The 17,998-nt window shown below is 37.6% G+C and overlaps 1 protein-coding gene across 5 annotated transcripts in view; it reads right to left on the minus strand.

The window, feature by feature from the left end:
- Positions 1-7,342: 7,342 nt before the first annotated feature.
- LOC105197815 overlaps positions 7,343-17,998 on the minus strand; it is a 232,580-nt gene continuing 221,924 nt past the window's right edge. For all 5 annotated transcript variants that reach the window (XM_039454620.1, XM_039454621.1, XM_039454618.1 and 2 more), the window contains one exon: positions 7,343-7,657. In XM_039454620.1, coding sequence (XP_039310554.1) covers positions 7,488-7,657 — 170 coding nt within the window. In that variant the 3' untranslated portion in view covers positions 7,343-7,487. The remainder of the gene's footprint in view (positions 7,658-17,998) is intronic.

Genomic DNA, 17,998 nt, shown 5'->3' on the forward strand with positions numbered 1-17,998 from the left:
TTGCCGCGCGTAACCAGAGCGCGCTATTATATCGGGCGTTCGGTCGGTCGATCCCAGGGTTGCTCCCGCTTTCCGGAGAAGTATGCCAGGAATTTATAGAATCCATCGGGGATATCGGCAAACTGATCCCGTCCCGTCTGGATATTTCTTGAACCACCACAAACGCAGATATACAACTTTGAACGGATATTTGAATTATAATTATCGCGCGCTACACGGAAATTAGATTGATCGGCATGGATTTATTAATAGCTGGTATGTGAATCATTAACGTGCTTTTGTACATATGTGCTGCTATTACGCTACATAGTAATAATTATTAATACATGATGTGTATTAATATGCAAGCTTTATGAAAAATGTTACGCATATACACAACATATTATATTACTAGTAATATTGATATACATTTGGTGTGTATCAATATATAATATTTCAGCATGAGCAACAAAATTACACATGCGGGTAGAATTTGGAAAACGAAAGTCATCTTTTGTACATTGTATTAAAAATTTATTTAGGGTACGCATATATATATATATATATATATATATATATATATATATATATATATATATATTTCCGAAATAGGATAATTATATTTAATTCCACGTTCCAGGAATATCACTGCATGAAAAGCAGAAGCGATTCTATTTCCGTGAATTTTTTTGCGTTTTCTCTCAGTCGACGAAGCTCCTTCCTCCCCGGCAGGAATATAAGCGCCGGCATCGCCTAGCGTTAATCCTGTCATCGACATCGGTCCGCGGAACTTTACGGCGGCGACTTCCGGCTCCGCCGTGAGTATATCGATAGACACATCGGAGTGAAATTACGCTCGGGGATCCTCTGGCGTTGGCGTTTCGAGGTCACCAGGCGCCCCCGCCAGGATCTCCGGCGCGCGGATACACCGAAAAGCCCCTGACTGGTCGACTCTACGCGGAGGCGCTTATCGATTTTCAAAGCGGCATTGCCCCCCGCGAATACCGCTCTCCAGCAGGTCGTCTCCGTCGTCGTCGTCGTCGACGTTGTCCGTCGTCGTCACCGTCGTCGATGTTGTCGTCGACATTGTCGTCGACGTCGACCTCTGCGTTCTCGTCGTCGTTGCAGGAGCCATCGGAGATGGAGGGAAGGAATGTAAAAGAAAGAGCGAGGCTTTCGAACGATCGTACGACCGACCGAATCGATGAGACGTGTCTGAACGTTCGAATGCACTCTCGCGTCTGCATCTGATTGCCCGATGCACATGCACGCCTGTTTCGATATTGGATTTGCCACGAGACTTATGTCCGAGCCTCGCACGTCGGCACGTTCAGCAACCGACGGCCGGAGGCGACGGCGATGACGATTATGGGTTATCGATATTGCGGACTTAGCTCGCCGTGCGCGAGCTGGGACGCTCATGGATATGCAAAAATGTAAAAAGCGCTTCCCCAGACAACGTGGACGGGGGTGTTTGGCCGGCGATCGTGTCGCCCTGGCGTGAGCAAACTAGTTTGCCTCTTTCGGGAACACGTCGAGAGACGCCGCCGGATCCAAAAGCCTATGGCCACTGGACAAATTCAGGGCGGTGTTTTTGGTCGATGTCCGATAGTCTAACGACGAGAGGCGGCATAAAAAGAGGACTGCGCGGGAAAGGTGTGGAGAGGAGAGAATTTATGGAACTATTACAAAGCGGAAACGGATGTTGAAGTGGGGAAGAAAAAAAAATGTTTTTATACGTTTATATAATTTTTATAGCTGAATATGGATTTATTTACAAAGGCAAAACTGTACATGGATTGTTTTTCTCATAAATAAAAACCACTCGAGTGAAGAAATTGATTAAGGTCACGTGAAAAATGAATCTTTTTGCCTTGAAAAGTATGAGGACTTGCCATTGGGATTTCTTTATATTTATTACAGCTGCTTTCTCAGTTTTCGTCTGATTAATGCGGAAGTGTTCCACTTACGCGAGAGATAACGGTTCATCATTGCTAAAATGTATAGAGGCAATTAGGCGTGTCACATGACATTATGTTCTGTCAAAACTTTGGGGCAGCTTTAGAACCGTTATTAACGTTTACAACGTTTCCATATCGTATATATTTCGCGAACGTTCTAAAATGCTACTATATGATTACTCAAGCCGAAAATACGAGTTTAAATTGGTGATTACCTTGCAAATTTTGGAAGTTAAATTAGGCAATTCATGCATCCTGCTTTTCCGCAGAGGGGACGGTGAATATCTCAGAGGGCTTTCAACTCTTTAAACGATCGTTTGAGCGCGTAATTGCTATAACTGGATGCTGCAAGCATGGCGCGGCTTATGAATAGTAATTCGTGCATTATTATTAGCTTTGACTGTAACGATCTAATTACTATCAGTTTCCGATATTCTACTTATTAGCAGTCATCCAACGTAGACTGTGTAAATACGGATTCTACAGCTGAATGAAACAAAAATAATGGATAAATATATTTTATTGAATTTTTTTAAGACGAAAGTTATACAGGCTCTCTGATAACGTAATTTTTTTTAATTGTATAAATTTTTATATTAGTTGTTATAAAATGATATTTATTTACAGATATTTATTTTAATTTTCAGGTTGAAATAACTCTTTCCTTTTAGAAAGTAACAAAAAATTATCATTAAAATAATAGATTAATGAAAATTATATCTACAATTAGCGTTTCACTTCAGTAGAACTTTAAATTAAGCTTTCACAACTCTAATATTAATAAGTTACATATTTGCAGATTAACTTTGTTAAATTCAACGAGCACTTTTATTTCGCGTCTTCAAAAAATTAATATTTTACATTGTAACGACAACATTTTTTTTCTTCTGTTTTTAAATCAAAGAGTGCTGTTCTTTTCATTCTGCGCTCGAATACTTGGAGCCAGCCGTTAATCGAAGTCATGGGTAATGTCCGGAAAATTACCTAGACATCCGGGATAAGACCGAAATATCTTGATACTTGCCTGTAGCATGACTCTCAAAATATTCACAAGAGAAGTTCCAGAACAGCTAAACAGCAGAGTTAGTAGGAAATAAAAAATCCTTATTGTTCATCAAATTCAAATAGACCCTTTTGAAATTTAATAGAAGATTCACTCTATTTATCTCTTTTATTAAAAAATTGCAATAAAATAATAATGTTTCTCAAAATTTCTCTAATTGACTCTAATTAAATTTATTGAAGGAAGCATCGTTAATAAAGAATATAGGTTTGTTTCGAGATACTCTGATAATTTAAAAGGATCTTGAACTTTCATGAAGGAAGATACTTGTTTATACATTTGCTCTTTCAATTTTAAAATCGTCAAGAGTTCACACATTGAATTTCATCTTATTTTCGTATCGTTTATAAGCATTATGTTTCCTTCTATTTGAATTTCAAATTACCACAAAAGACGTTTCGCCAAGAATTTCCAGCCGTGAGATCTGCCCGAACATGCGGCAATAACAAGTAGTAGCTGCAATAAAAAAAAAAAGAGTGAGAGAGAAAGAGAGAGAAGGAACAGTCGCTCGAAGTTACTTCTTCGAATAGTAGCGATGAAACATTCTTTTCAGGAGTCGAATACAGAAACGTCGTCGGTCGCGAAAATCCAATAAGGACAGTCCTTGTAAAGCGAGGCAAAGAAAGGATTACCATACCAACGAGAATAACGATATATTTTCTCGATGACGGACGATGGGTCATCATTATGTTCTTGGAACATTAAGAAAAAAAATATGATTTTTTCGGATACAATTTTGAGTAAGACCGCGAGAATCCATCGATTTCAGCTGCTGTAATGTCTCACGCGCGTACCATTGATTTAATATTCAAATAATCTGGGCATATGTGATCCAGATTACTTTTTAACTTTATCTTCTTTAACAATAATCTTTTTACATTATTTATAAACATATAGCAGAGCAGAAGGTATTGTGGCTGTTGTAGAAATTGTAGCCACTCGATTTAATAATATTTTGTTATAAAATTATGGATATAGTCTATAAGAAATCACTAGAATTCCTGACTTCCGTCTATTAATCTCGGTTATTAAGTTAGGAATTTTAGTGATTACTTATAGAATCACTTATTTAGTAGTCCGTCATTACGCAATGGCGCTAATATTTCAATGCACAACTGACATTTATTACAAGGAATTTTTATTTTTGAACATTTTTTGGAACCTCTTCAAAGTACATTTTAACGTTGGATTATGCATACTTTCTCGTAGTTTTTTTTTCTTTTTCGAAGTTTTCATATCAAAGTAGTTATTCAATAAATTGATTATGGTTCTACTGCTAAGCTATACAGTTTACATTATAGATATTTAATAATACTGCGGTCTATATATGGATATATTCTGCAATATTTTCTCTTTATTTTCACTAAATATACAATTTTATAACACTGTGTTTTTCAAACAAATTTTTAAAATCTATTTTAGAGAAGGGGCCGCATTATCACCCCTGTTTCTCTTCGATTCATTATGCAGTCGCATTTTTATAAATAATTCATTTTAAAAAATATTTTATAATTTTGAGTTTAGAAACTGAACAGCATATTGAATGTAAATGTTAAACTTTTTATTTAAAAATTTGATTATTCACACAGTTATTGTACAAAATGTAAATGAGGCATAATATCACCATTTCCTTTATTAAAAAAAAAAAAAAAATGACTCAATTTTGGTTTACAATATTTTGAAGTGGACTTCGTTTTGACTTACCTCGTCGAACATTGCTTTCTGATTTTTGTTTTAACTTTTGAGATACGTGGCTCAAAAGGAGCGACTGGTCGATACCGTTGTACGCAAGGCTACTGCACGACGTCCCTTTATGAAATTTCTTCTTTCAATAGCTACCTGCTACTTTTCCAGGGCTCGCTTGAAAAGACAAAACACACGGATGCGCATTTACGGATTTGACGCGCGGCACGGAGGCGCGAGCCTAACTCGACAAAGAGTGCAAGCGTCGGAAGTGAAATGCAGCGCGATATAATAGTGCGCCAGACAAATGTCGATGTGCGAGCAACAAGTGCCGAGAGGGCCGTCTACTTCTGACAATGAGCAGGAAATCTGGCCGGCTCTCCACGGATACGTGTGCAAGTAGGGAGTGTAGGAGCGCGGTCACAAAGAGGCATTGCAGTCACAATTAGCGATCACGCAAATTCAGGTCTCGTTCCATTCAGCGACAGCTGTACTCTACATGGAGTCCCTCAACACGCCGGTATATCGCACGGCGACGCGGCGAGTCGAAAGCGCCACCGAGCACGAGAGCCCTTTGTTGTGTAAGAAACCGTAGTGGTAGAGCGCGAATTGAATCAGTCATTCCAAACGAGCCCTGTCTTCACAGAAGTACGTTTTACGGAGAAGTCGGGAAAACCGGTGAAATGAACGATAAAATAACATTCCGGTAACGTAACGAGAGCGATCTGATGTCTGAAAGACAACGCTGGACCTATCATGAAATATTCGTGTCTATCGATCTCGATAAGAAAGAAACGCTTCGATAAGAAAAGAAGCATAAATATCCGAGATTCTAATAATGTAGATCTATTCAGATTGATGCAATTACTTTTTACTACAATTGAAAGAATTTTAAAAGACAAATATTTACAATATAAATAATAAATGAGACTGAAGATTGTTATGTTGCGTGAGTAACACAATTGACTAGGAAATTCGTCCCCAAACGGTTAGAGCAAACATTTATATTTTATACACATACGATTAAGAACATTACTATTTAATGTTCTGCGTATCGATTGATCTTTATTCACGAACGTAAAGACACGCGAATGAACTGTTAATTGTTTAATAAATGTGAATAGACGTCAGTCACGAGTGTGTGACTTCTCGTGCGCGTGGAAGGCCGTGTCATGAGCACAATAATTGGTAATTGATAATTGAGGAAATATGCGGCGGATAAGGGAAACAATAGCGCAGCGGCGCTTTGCGCTCGGCGCCGAAGTAAACGATATATTAATCCTACAAATGTATGCGCTTATCTACCTCCTCGATCGCGTTTTTACAGTTTACACGCGATACAGTCATTAAAAGAGAATTCGATATGTATCGCCGCGTCATTATTATACCGTCCGATCTATCGCGTACTCTGTAACTCTCGTTTCATATTCGTGACAGGTGTAATTTAGAAATCGAACGGGTACTTAGTGCGGGCCTCGGGTGCGAAATATCGCCCGGAGATCGTAAAAGAAAGCGCTAAACAGCTGCAGTGAGATTTTGCTCAACTTTATACGCTATTTATATACGCGGACGTGAGCGGAAAGCGAAAAAATGTATAAACAATATGGAAACAATTTTTAATTACGGAACGGCAATAAACATACTAATGAATTAAGTCCCGCGAGTGTAGTAGTTAAACAGCAAATATCATTTGCCTCTTTCCCTCCTCCTCCTCCTCCTCCTCCACCCGGTAGTTAAAAAATTAATTACTAATTTGTGTCAGTGTTAGTGGATAATATTACCACGCTTATGAAGTATATAATTACGCTATTACTCAAGACTGATGTCGACATCGTGATTTACCTGATAAGAATACTAGCACACTACGAAGTACCTGTGCTGTAAGTTTAGCAAAGCATTACACATAATGGATAATTGTTTAATTACTGACACATTTCTGACGTAAACTGACACATAACATCATAAAGTATAATTATGTTACTATTTAACATGTCACGATAAGTATATCATAGCGCTATAGTCTGAAATAGTTATATCTTATTCCTTGAGTACACTAAAGGCCTTAATGACAGATGAACTACGATTGCCAAGTCATGGCGCTTACTGCGAGTAATTAAATTTTCTCAGCTCTATGCGATCTGAATAGATAAATATTTTCTGGACTATGTAAATAAATTATGACTCATGAATGTTAACTTTTACTTAACTAAAACTTTTAATACGATTAATTTTATCCAGTTCAAATATTTATGTATTTAATTCAAATACATAAAATATTTGAACTTTTATTTGAACATTTATATATTTAATTTAAATGCATAAATACTTCAATTGAAGAAATTTAATCAAGTTGAAAATTTTAGTCACTTTAACATTTGTTTTTCTCAGTGTACATGAAAAAAATAACATTTTTATGAACCCTAGCTTAAAAATAGTTAAACCCTTAAAAATGGTTATCTTAATACTTTAGAAAATTTAACAAGATTTAAGAACTGTTGATAAATGGAAATGTGAAAAATTCTCCCATATTTCTTGAAACATGATCTTATCGTCGACGACTTTCTATCCGACATCGATCTTTTACTAATACATGATTAGGTGGGCATCTGATAGGAGCATTTATGACATTTCGACCATCCCCTTCTAACTGTGTCGGCCGTTTCGTTCCGTTCCGTTCCAGTTCCAAGGTCGGCTGGGTCGTTTCAGACTCGTTGGTCGAATGCCGATAAAACAGAGAGTCGATCCCGGTTTTCATGGTATCCTTGATTGTCTGCCCGATGTTGTTCAATGTGTTTCCGATATCATTCCAAACAGAGCGCCTCGCTCGGAGGCTGCTGGCTTCTGTGGCGCACGCCAAAGCGACGAGCAGCAGAAGCACGCTCAGGAAATGGCTCAGGAAATGTTGAGGGAAATAAAATCTCATTTCTGTATCTTTCCTTGAAGGCGCGAGGAACTGCCACCTTAAACAAACCTTAGACACGTTCGATACGTTATTGTGAGATATTTCCGGTACAGTAGCATATTAGAAAATCTGTTGCCTAACATTTCTTTATCTATTGACGTTTTTTTTGTAAACTTTTTAATTTTCAGTGACTGCGTTTTAAGAGTTATCGCGAGAGTTGTTTCAATATTAAAACAGCGCTCGACTCTCTTCATTTATTTTCGAGTTCTTGTAATCAAGAAGAGTAGCGCGATAATTTTAAGATAATTTTATATCTTTAATGGCTACATCTGTAAACACTCTTAACTGTGAACAAAATTGAATAACGGATACGATTTATATTTTATCAATTTATTTTAAACTTCTTAATATGGAATAATACGGACACCTGAGTGAGTGAAGGCAATTAAAATTCTTTATGCAATATATACATGTGACGAAGGAAAAGATACATTGCTACATTGGATTATATTACGATACATTAAATATTACATTAAATTGAAAAATTCTGCATATAAAAGTTGAAAGAGAATACTACAGTGATGGAATAACCGTTATAATATGCTTCAAACGCGACCGGAAATTACAGACTTGCAAAATTTTTAATAATGCTTGGAGATATCTACGATAAGTAGAATAATAGAAAACGTATAATGGAATAGAAAATGTGTGTACCCCCGTTTTCTATCTGTTCCGACTGCGTCTGAAAGTGGTGCGCAATCGTGGATAGTAGGTTACGTGCCGTGGAAAACGATGAATGGGTTGTCAGAAATGAGTTGTTCGGATCACGGCGGTGGAAGGTTCTTATCGTGCGGAATGAAGTAAAATACGAGCCTGTTCAGAAACATTTATGTGCACGTGCTCAATAATGTTTCCTCACCCCTGTCTGCGCCTAGTCACGCGATTGCGCTCTCGTCTCGCCGCGAATTCTCTGTATGCAATATAATACACATCATGTATTTTCTATGTATTATAATACAGCCGTCGAACGCGCGCTGTGATGCGAAACCAAATGTTATTATGGCGCATCGTCCGTCTTCCCGCAAACAGATTTTGAATCGCAGGAGATCTGTCGCAAAATCGACGTTGATGCGTAAAATTGTATTGCTGTTTTTATAAAACATTCTTAAAACATTATTTTAAGTCAAGTTCAAGTTGCTTTCTGTTTCTTCCGCATGTATTATATTAAAAGAGGCATTAACTCAATTATAAATCTATTTGGAATGAAATCAAAAACTCTCAATAATTCATGATGTTTTATGAAATATAATACGTCATTTTCAAACACATAAAAAAATCTAAAATTTTGAAATATCGTTTAGAATTATTATTATTATTTCAATAACTGACTAACAATTACAATGGATTTTGATTAATTTAGATCCATATTATGTCGCCGAATACTGCCGATCAAAAATTTATATATAAAAATAAATGCAACAAAACTTGGTGCAAAATATCTTAAAATTTATTCGCATGATCTATCTAAAGATTACAAAAAGCGTAATCGATATTTTTGCATTTTCTGAGAGACTTTATACTTATTCATTTATCTTGTCTCTTTGTTATTCGATGTAAAGATCGATCTAAAAACAATGAATGTTATCGTAAAAAATTTCTTGCTTTGCTCCGAGCAGTTTACTTTTTTAATCATGGCGTTACGGTAATGGTAATTACAGCGTAGCGAGATATCGATCAAGCTTACGTGCCGAGTATTTTAAAAGAAGAAATCAACACCGGGGCAGTTTTCTAAGAAATTTATAGTGACCCATTCTTGATATAATTTCAGTTGATAATATAACTAATCAAACATCTATTTTAAAAACGTTACATAACGTTTTAAAATTTAGAGGAGTGAGTTATTTTTAAATGAATCCCACTCGAGTAAAATAAAATCAATAAAATGTAATTTTGATTTAAACAAAAATGTAATTTTAAATTTACTTTTAAAATAAATTTAATCGTAAATTTTCACTGAAATTCGAGCTAGGTCATATCGAGAATTTGAATTGGCATTTTGATACAATGGAAAGATTATTGAACGAGATTGGCAATTTTGTTGATAAGTGACAAGTAATTAAATTTTTGCTTAGAAATCGATTTGCTGAAGAACACCTAAGCGATAGGATCCATTATTCTCATTTCTTCACAGCGGCAAGGGTAGCTTCAGTTTCAGCTACGCGAAGGTGTTAGATAAATGAAGATAAGAAAGTTGAAGGAGGACTGTACGTCAAACGTACGCGAGAAAGGATTTCCTACCTGGTTACGTTTTTGCACTTTGTATGCCAACGACGTTTTATATCCTGCCGGTACCTAGTTGTAAAACCTCGTAGTGCCCGCTCACAATGTAATAAACTCACTTCCGGGACGAATAACGAACGTTATTCACGGGGGACGCAGCCGTGGCGGAGGCTTTCTTTGATGCGACGGCGAGACGTAAATGCGAGAGCTTTCCCGACACCAAGTCCCGCGTTCTCGTCTTACCGACGATAGTTTTTTAATGGGCGGGTCAAAGAGGCGTCGCTTTATCTGAACGCATGTGAATCTGTGACGCGATAGACGCTATCGCACTTTTGCTCTCTCGCGTTTCCCGTGCTTTCACATCGGTCCGGAATATTCTTGTTATTAGTTCAAGTGTCCCGTTATCTTTTTCTCTCCACAACAAAGATACGCGCGTACATTGTAAGTCTCTAATTCCCGCGTATGCTCTTACATAACTCTCTAATTTATCTGAATAATCACTTTTGTGTAAACAAGGAAAATAACGATAACGCTGATTGTAGTAACTTTTACGCAAGATTGAATGGCAGAATAAATTAGTAGTTGTTCAAGTGATCTCGAGCTACTTCAAACAAAACTTCACTTTTATTACTTTGAAAAGGCATATTCAGAATCGGATACTAGTTTACTGTAACAGAAATCGCTGGAGGGAGCGAATTTCACGATAAAAAAGTCATGCGTGTAATTCACTAAAAAATCCATAGATGAAGCAGAAATTTGTATACTTTCAATGATTGTTTTTTTTCCCGTATACACATGTTTCATATTAAACAAACTTTCATGCATAAAAAAATCTGAATTATTTGGTATAGCGGTCAAAGGATTCAGCCCGCTCGTTAAACTGAGTTACTTAACCGACGTGTACGCGATGTACGTTTTTATTATTGGATATCTCTCCCGTTTTTGCCAGCCGTAATCTGACACGACTACAGGGTCTCACGTGTATTACAAAATCCGTGTACACGGACAACATGTACCCGCATATTGAAAAGCAACTAAAGCCGTGCAGGTAACTACACGTCAGTAATAACTGTGTTACACTAACCGTGCGCAGCGCGCGTTTCTACACACGCATATCGGATTTCACGTATATATACGTATAATTTAAGCTTCCGATATCATCGCGAAATCTGTATGAAACACTTTTTCTCTTTCGAGGATCTTATTAAGCTAAGAGACCGATAAAGAGACCGTTTATGATGAGATCGTTAAGCGTCATTTATGTAAAATATTACAGCGTTGTAAACGACGTGTGCACACGTGTCACCCTATCAAGAGAAGGGCGATAAAAGTGGCATAGCTGATTACACGCGAAGTAACGAGCTTCAAATGTGACTGCGGAAGGAACGTAAGAAAGTCGTGAGGGAAGAAAAAGTATCGACGAGAGTAGATACTTGTAATTCGAATCGGCGTGAATTCGATACATCCAACAGAAATGTTAGTAAAATATCGCTCAAATATTGTTCATGTTAAAGCAGTAATACATGAAGTTTCTACTCGTCGTCGGAAGAAGGAATCGCATGAGTGAATATTGCAGCGCGTTGCGAAGTACTGCGCTGCGAACGAAGATCCGATAAATAATTCGAGTTCAGTCTTCCGCGAAAGTTTCTTAGAATGTTTTCGCAAAACGTCCGTTCGATATGTAAAATATATTTGGATGTATTATTTTTTTTTCCACAGGGAGAGAACTCATCATGCGCGAGATAAATAACAAGTATTTTTTTTCTCGCTCGGGCTTGTTTTGCAATTACTTATGGACGAATAAATTATAAAGGAATTATATATATAAATCACTCTAGAGTGCTGCCTTTTCATCATCAAAGCTGCGGAAACAGAAATCTTATGCTTATACCGTTAGATTCGTTTCTCGCAAATTAAAATTTGCAGTTTTGCCACAGCAAATATTGCTTGGAAACTGCGGGCATGCTAAGTGGAGTCTGCTCTTTATGGTCGTCCAACCGCAAGATAATTTCTTATAGCGCGCTTGAGAGCGAGAAATTTAATTGCCCAAGTTTGCTGCTTCACAACTTTTGTATCTTGTACGTTTCAAGTATTGCATCAAAATGTTTCGTCGCGCTCAAAACGGTTGCAGTCGCGAGGAGAAGTTTCTGCGTGAGTTTTTTCACGGAGTAGTGGAGTAGTTAAAATTTTTGAATCATTATGAAAACTTTGCTGATGCACACTTTATTTTTTTTTTATTTTTACAAATATGAAATGATTTTTTTATTATTAAATAAGTAACGCTGTTAAATATATTAAATCTTAAGTGACGTGTTATACATAAATTTGTATAAGGTCTTTTTGTGACAGACTTAATGGTAAAAAATGGCATTCCTACAGCAAGTTATTTTTATTAACTGTTTTATCGAAGCATTCTTATTAGAACAAATGATCTAATTTATTTCTGAAAGTCCCACGATAATCAAGAGATTAAGTCGGTGTGATGGCAGACGGGTTTAATTACGTTAACCTTAATTTAATCGCCCCAAGTCCATCGTGTTTCATAATTATGTGCCTTGTAATGACCTTAAATTATGGAACAACAAATCAAACTGTTTAAGCATGCAATTTACCAATATTTGCACATATTGATCCGTGCACCTAGGGCCATTTGTATTGTTCTCATGTACGCTCGATGCAACTTCCGAAAAAGGAAATTACATTCACCGAATGACAACATGAAAAGTTTAATTCTTCGCTTGGTGCTTTCATTAAGTCCTTAAATAATTTACATTCACGCGCTCGCAAGTCGTTAGGACAATTTATGCGCTTTTTATGCCGTAACGGTCACCGTAGCAAATATTTCATCCATGTTGATCGTTTCTCAGAAACATAAAAAAAAAAGACCGTGCGATCGTAAACGTTATAGTAGAGGAAAGCAAGTGTTACAATTTTCCCCTTTTTTTTTACATCAGCGCAATCATTAATTCTTTCGATCGTATTTTATTTATAAAGTTAAAATAAATGTTTAGTTAAATTTCTGGAATATTTTTATCAGCGCGGAATTTTGCCAGAAACATGTTATGTAATTCTCTTCCTGTCGTATTACACGAGTTAGTTTAACATCGCGCAATTATGATACCGTCGAGCGAGGAATTTGCGTCTAGTTGCACGTGAAAAATTCACCGTGGCAATTATCATCGAGATTATATTTCCGTTAACAAAGTTTTTATCGTCGCTGACGATCGCGTCTACAGTACGAAACGTTTTTAATGTATTCACGCGTGACTCTTCATATTCATCTCCGCGCGCAGCGGGAATACCGAGAGTGATTTATAAAAGAGAGGATACAACGCATGCGATAAACTTGGCTGTTCTCGGTAAAATCTGTATGAAAAAAAAAGAATCCCAGGCAGTTAATCACTCTCGAGTTAATTAGCGCGTGATTAATTAATCGTATGTCAAGGTATCAAATCGACCGATCTCCCGGGAGTTCGCTGACTCCAGTTCGGGAAGTTCGGGTTAATTAACCTTTCGTCGATCCAACGGGCAAATTACGGAAATTATCTTAGCGGGTGAACGCTTATGCGCCAATGCGTATGCAGCTGCACCGTCAGCTAGTTCCTTAAGCTCATTGTCAGACACATTCGCGAGATCTATAAACCGTCGACTCGTGTCTTGCGCACGAAGTTGGCACGGAGAGTTGTCGAATGTTTCTCATTTAACGTCTGTCATTTCTTTTTAATTAAGATGAGGGCGAATGAGTGAATCGACCGACTTAAACGCGGGATGCACGTGTGTTTTCCAGCACGTGGAAATTGCAGATGCATATTTATCGATGGTGGGACCTTGTGACACGAATTCGGCCGTATGTAATAATGTAACATTTTATTTATAAATTTATCTACTATCGCAATATTCTCGACTGATAGTAATATTATTTATTCATGCTGCAGGAGGTAAACGATTTTGCTTGAGTATGTATTCATCAATACCGACTAATCTTGCAATTTTTAATTTTGTTATCCAATTCTTTTATGTAACAACAGTTAAATAAATGTCTTTATATTACATATGTATTATTTATTCTGTAATTCGTTATTTAAAGTTTACCAGTAAAGTAACTCAACTGCTTGATCCACTGAGTTGTACTTGAACTGGAACATGGTAGATGTCATTCGAGGTATCTCGAAGCTTGTTTGACTATAGTAAATAACGATTTTCTTTTGAATATCGTTAATAACTTTAGTTTATTTATTTAAAATTATATTCTATATGTACTCAAGAAATATTTTATGAATAGAAAAAAAATGTAAAGAGGGCATGTTAGCAAAATGATACAATTTTACGTATCTTACATATTTTACAAAATAATTATTGCTCCTGGTTTACGTAAAAAATATATATATACATATATTTAAACAAGATTAACATTTTAACAACTTTTGCCATCCTAATAGGTTGAAAAATACTACATACGCACGTATAATACCATAAAATATTGTTTCAAATATGTGTTGTGTACAGTCACGGTATTATGTAACTAGCCTATAATATATATTTCTATAATCTCGACCTCGTATTTATCGCTCAGCATATTAACTGTTTTACTGTGATAATATCGCCACTATGCGTGGAATTGTTTTACACAACCGCGCATATTTATGTTTGCGTATGTAGCGTAAAAGCCGATCGCAATTCCATCTATTAGTGCGGCGTTATTATGGAAATCTCAATTAACTAATTTATAAATGTTATTAAATCCATCATTTCTTCTTATTTATTTAAATTTCAAAACGATAATAGAAATCGTCAGGTGAAGTATATACGTTTAAATATTTTGTCCGTTTCAGTGGAACGAAAATAATTTCAGGAGAAAGAAAGATTCCTCAATCTTGCGAAGATAACTTTATAAAAATATGGCGCCTATTTCATGAAAAAAATTTCAATTTTATTCTAGTCTGTCGCCGACACGATCGATACTACGTTGCATGCGATTAGGAAATTCTCGCGAAATTAAATTTCCAGGAGAATGAACATAGTTTGTGTTACGCTATAGGTACGCTGTAATATATTGCGCGAGAAGGGAAACGATAATCTTGCTGTGCATTCGTATCCGGATCGCAAGATACATAACAAATTCCCAATTATACAACGCTTGGTATCAAAAGCAGGACGCGAGTTTCTGTTCCGCCCTCTCTCTCTCCCTCCCTCTCTGTGTCTGTCTCTTTGTATGGATGAGCAAACAATCAGTTGACATAAGCGAACAACGTATCGATAATTGTGGACCAAGAGCAGCGATGCAAATTGGGACTAAGGTAATGCCACGAACGCGATGGCATCGTTGCCTGATGGAGCTTCCTCTCGCGTGCTCGTATATTTGCGTATGTGTGCGGCTTTAGCCAAGAACCGCGGATGCACATATGTGCACGCACACCCAGGCACGCATGGACACGTACACGGACGTAGGTCGCGCACACGTGGCGCGATCACGTATATATGCGGTATACGTATGATTTGCCGGAATCGGCTTTGCGGTCGACCAGCGAATATATCACTGCAGCTTTTGTAGCTTTGATTCCGATCGCCGACGAGAGAATGAGGGTCAGCGGTGCACCACCCGGCTATTTTTGTGCCGTAGATACCTCTCCCGAAATGAAGCCCCCGCATTGGCTTTTCCTAGCAGCACACTCTCGAAAATTGCCACTTCGAGCGAAGGTATAAGGGAGGATTTAACCCTTTGACGCACGGATTTTGACAGCGCGCAGCACGCCCCCCGGCGTATAAACAATCTCTTCTATCATTTACATTAGAGATAGAGAGACAAAGCAATTAAGCTGCGTGAGCAATGAGATTATCATTTGTTGCGTCGATTGTAAATATATTATTCAAGAAGATAATGGAAAAAAAAAACGAAATAATAATGATACTAAACACTGAACTTAACGTCGCATCGACGGATAAGACGGGAACAGTTTGAATAAGTGGAGAACCATCAACCTCATTTCAGCAGCAAAAGTGAAACGACATAATCCGTTATTCTTGGAAATTGCAGAAAAAAAAACTGTGAACCACCTGATGGACTTCTCTCGTTTCCATTTTAAAGCCACGTGGATTTGCATTTAAGTCACTTGATACGGTCGTATGATACGGTCGTACGCATCGAAACCTCGAAATCCCCGTTAAGCTATTAAGCTGAAACCATCTTTTTCTTATCCATAAAGGCGAACAGCAGGAGAATAGAATTCGCTTCCTAATCACATTAACGCGAAACTTAAAAGCTCGGTTTGGTTATTCGGGGCAGCCAGACCCCATAACATTACCGTATTATCAAGTCTAACTGCAGTAGTTGAGTTAACAAAGTTAAACAAGAAATTAAACAACGAGGAGCCTTATCTCAAATGGTCGCGTTAACAAACATGTCTTGCCACGTGACTGTCTTCTTTGGACGGGCGCGGGAGTCATCGATCCATCCCTTATCTCCACGCGATCCCCATTGTGTTCGGTGCTTTAACGAGTGCCGATGGAACCCGTAAGCACAACGGCGCAAGAAAGAAGAGTTGAAAGAGGCAACGGATGGCGCCGGTAGGGAGGGAGGGAGGGAGGGAGGGAGGGAGGGAGGAGGGTAGGAGGGTGACATGTAAGGTGGCACAGTCGTCGGGTGAAGGGGACTCCCTTTTCGCGGCTGGTATTAAAGCCATTCCGCTGGCGCCAAAGAGTTCCCCGGGGAAACGCCACGGCATTCGCCGCGGCTCCCGAAGGATTTAAAGAATGGAAAAGCTCGCGCGTACCTCCGCGTACGGGCACCCCATCGAGCGCGGGCGCGACGAGTTAAGGAGGATAGAATCTCCTCGCGACGCTGTAGCCGCGAATAAATAAAAATAACGTCGCTCCCTGCGAGAGACGGGTGGTAAATGAGCCGCTCCTCGTGGATCATTTGTCACCACGCCCCGGAGCTGAGCGCGCCTGATATTACCGTTCTGAGCCGAGGGTGTCATTACGCGACGTCGGTCAATCATCAGGCATGCGGCGTTTATGCAGACGTTAATTGTTGCTATTATTTTGCGTTGGTGTACACCGCAAGTGGTGGCAGTTCGGAACAGGGGTTCCGCGTAAATGAAAAATTCACTCTAACAATACATATCGTACATTTAGGTGCATTATCTTGCGTACACATTGTTATAATAAATTTATAGAACGTTAGGTTTATAAAAATATATCATATGTCCATAAATTCAAAGATTCCTATCCGTCATAATAATCCATGATTATTGTAATTATATTGCTGCAATAATTGACGTTTGTGACTAGAGCGCACACTGATGGATAATTTATCAATTCAACCATTAGCGATAATTATAGTTCACGGGTACCATGGCTTTATTCGTTTCTGGAAAATGTTATTGACAGATGAGTAAGCTGCGGGTAAAATATATACTGGTGGAACAATGAATAGATATATACAACGATCATTTCTTGATCATGAATCATATTAATGAGACAATTTAAGTGCGCATAAAATAAAGCAAGGCAAATCTAAAATAATTTCTCGGAAAATTTTAACGCAGTATTTCAATACGTATCGCCTTTGCGTATTGTACTGAGTGTCTCAAAATTTGCAAATCACAATACTAATATCAAGAAAATTTTTATAAAATTAAGCAGAATAGTTATTTGTAAATTTTAAACAATACATTGTTTTAAATATAAAAACTTAAAGTTTAAAGTCAATCACATATTACGTTTAAACATGTCCGTGAGTCGTAAGCAATACCAATAGTGATCACATGGCAAGTAACTGTCTAAACATAATCTTTGACCAGCTTTAAGCCCTTATATTTAAAAAAATTAATGCTTGAAATAAAAATGTACAAACTATTTAATTTAATTTTTGGAGAACTTTTGTTATAGCATTTTAATTTGCGAATTTTAGAACATCTTATATATGATACGTTAAAGTTAATAAATACTGTATTACGGATTTAAATTTTTACAAACTCAAATCGTGTACAAAGTTGGACAACAAATTCGATCAAATGTATTCGCATGGATTTACAGATCGCTATGCGCTGCGATTCTATTCGGGCGACGGCGAATTAAAAGTTCGAGGCGGTATAACAGTATGCTTTATGATGCGCCATGCGGCGGAAA

The sequence above is a fragment of the Solenopsis invicta genome, chromosome 10 (genome assembly GCF_016802725.1).
Source record: "Solenopsis invicta isolate M01_SB chromosome 10, UNIL_Sinv_3.0, whole genome shotgun sequence".
In the NCBI taxonomy this organism is placed as follows: Eukaryota; Metazoa; Arthropoda; class Insecta; order Hymenoptera; family Formicidae; genus Solenopsis; species Solenopsis invicta.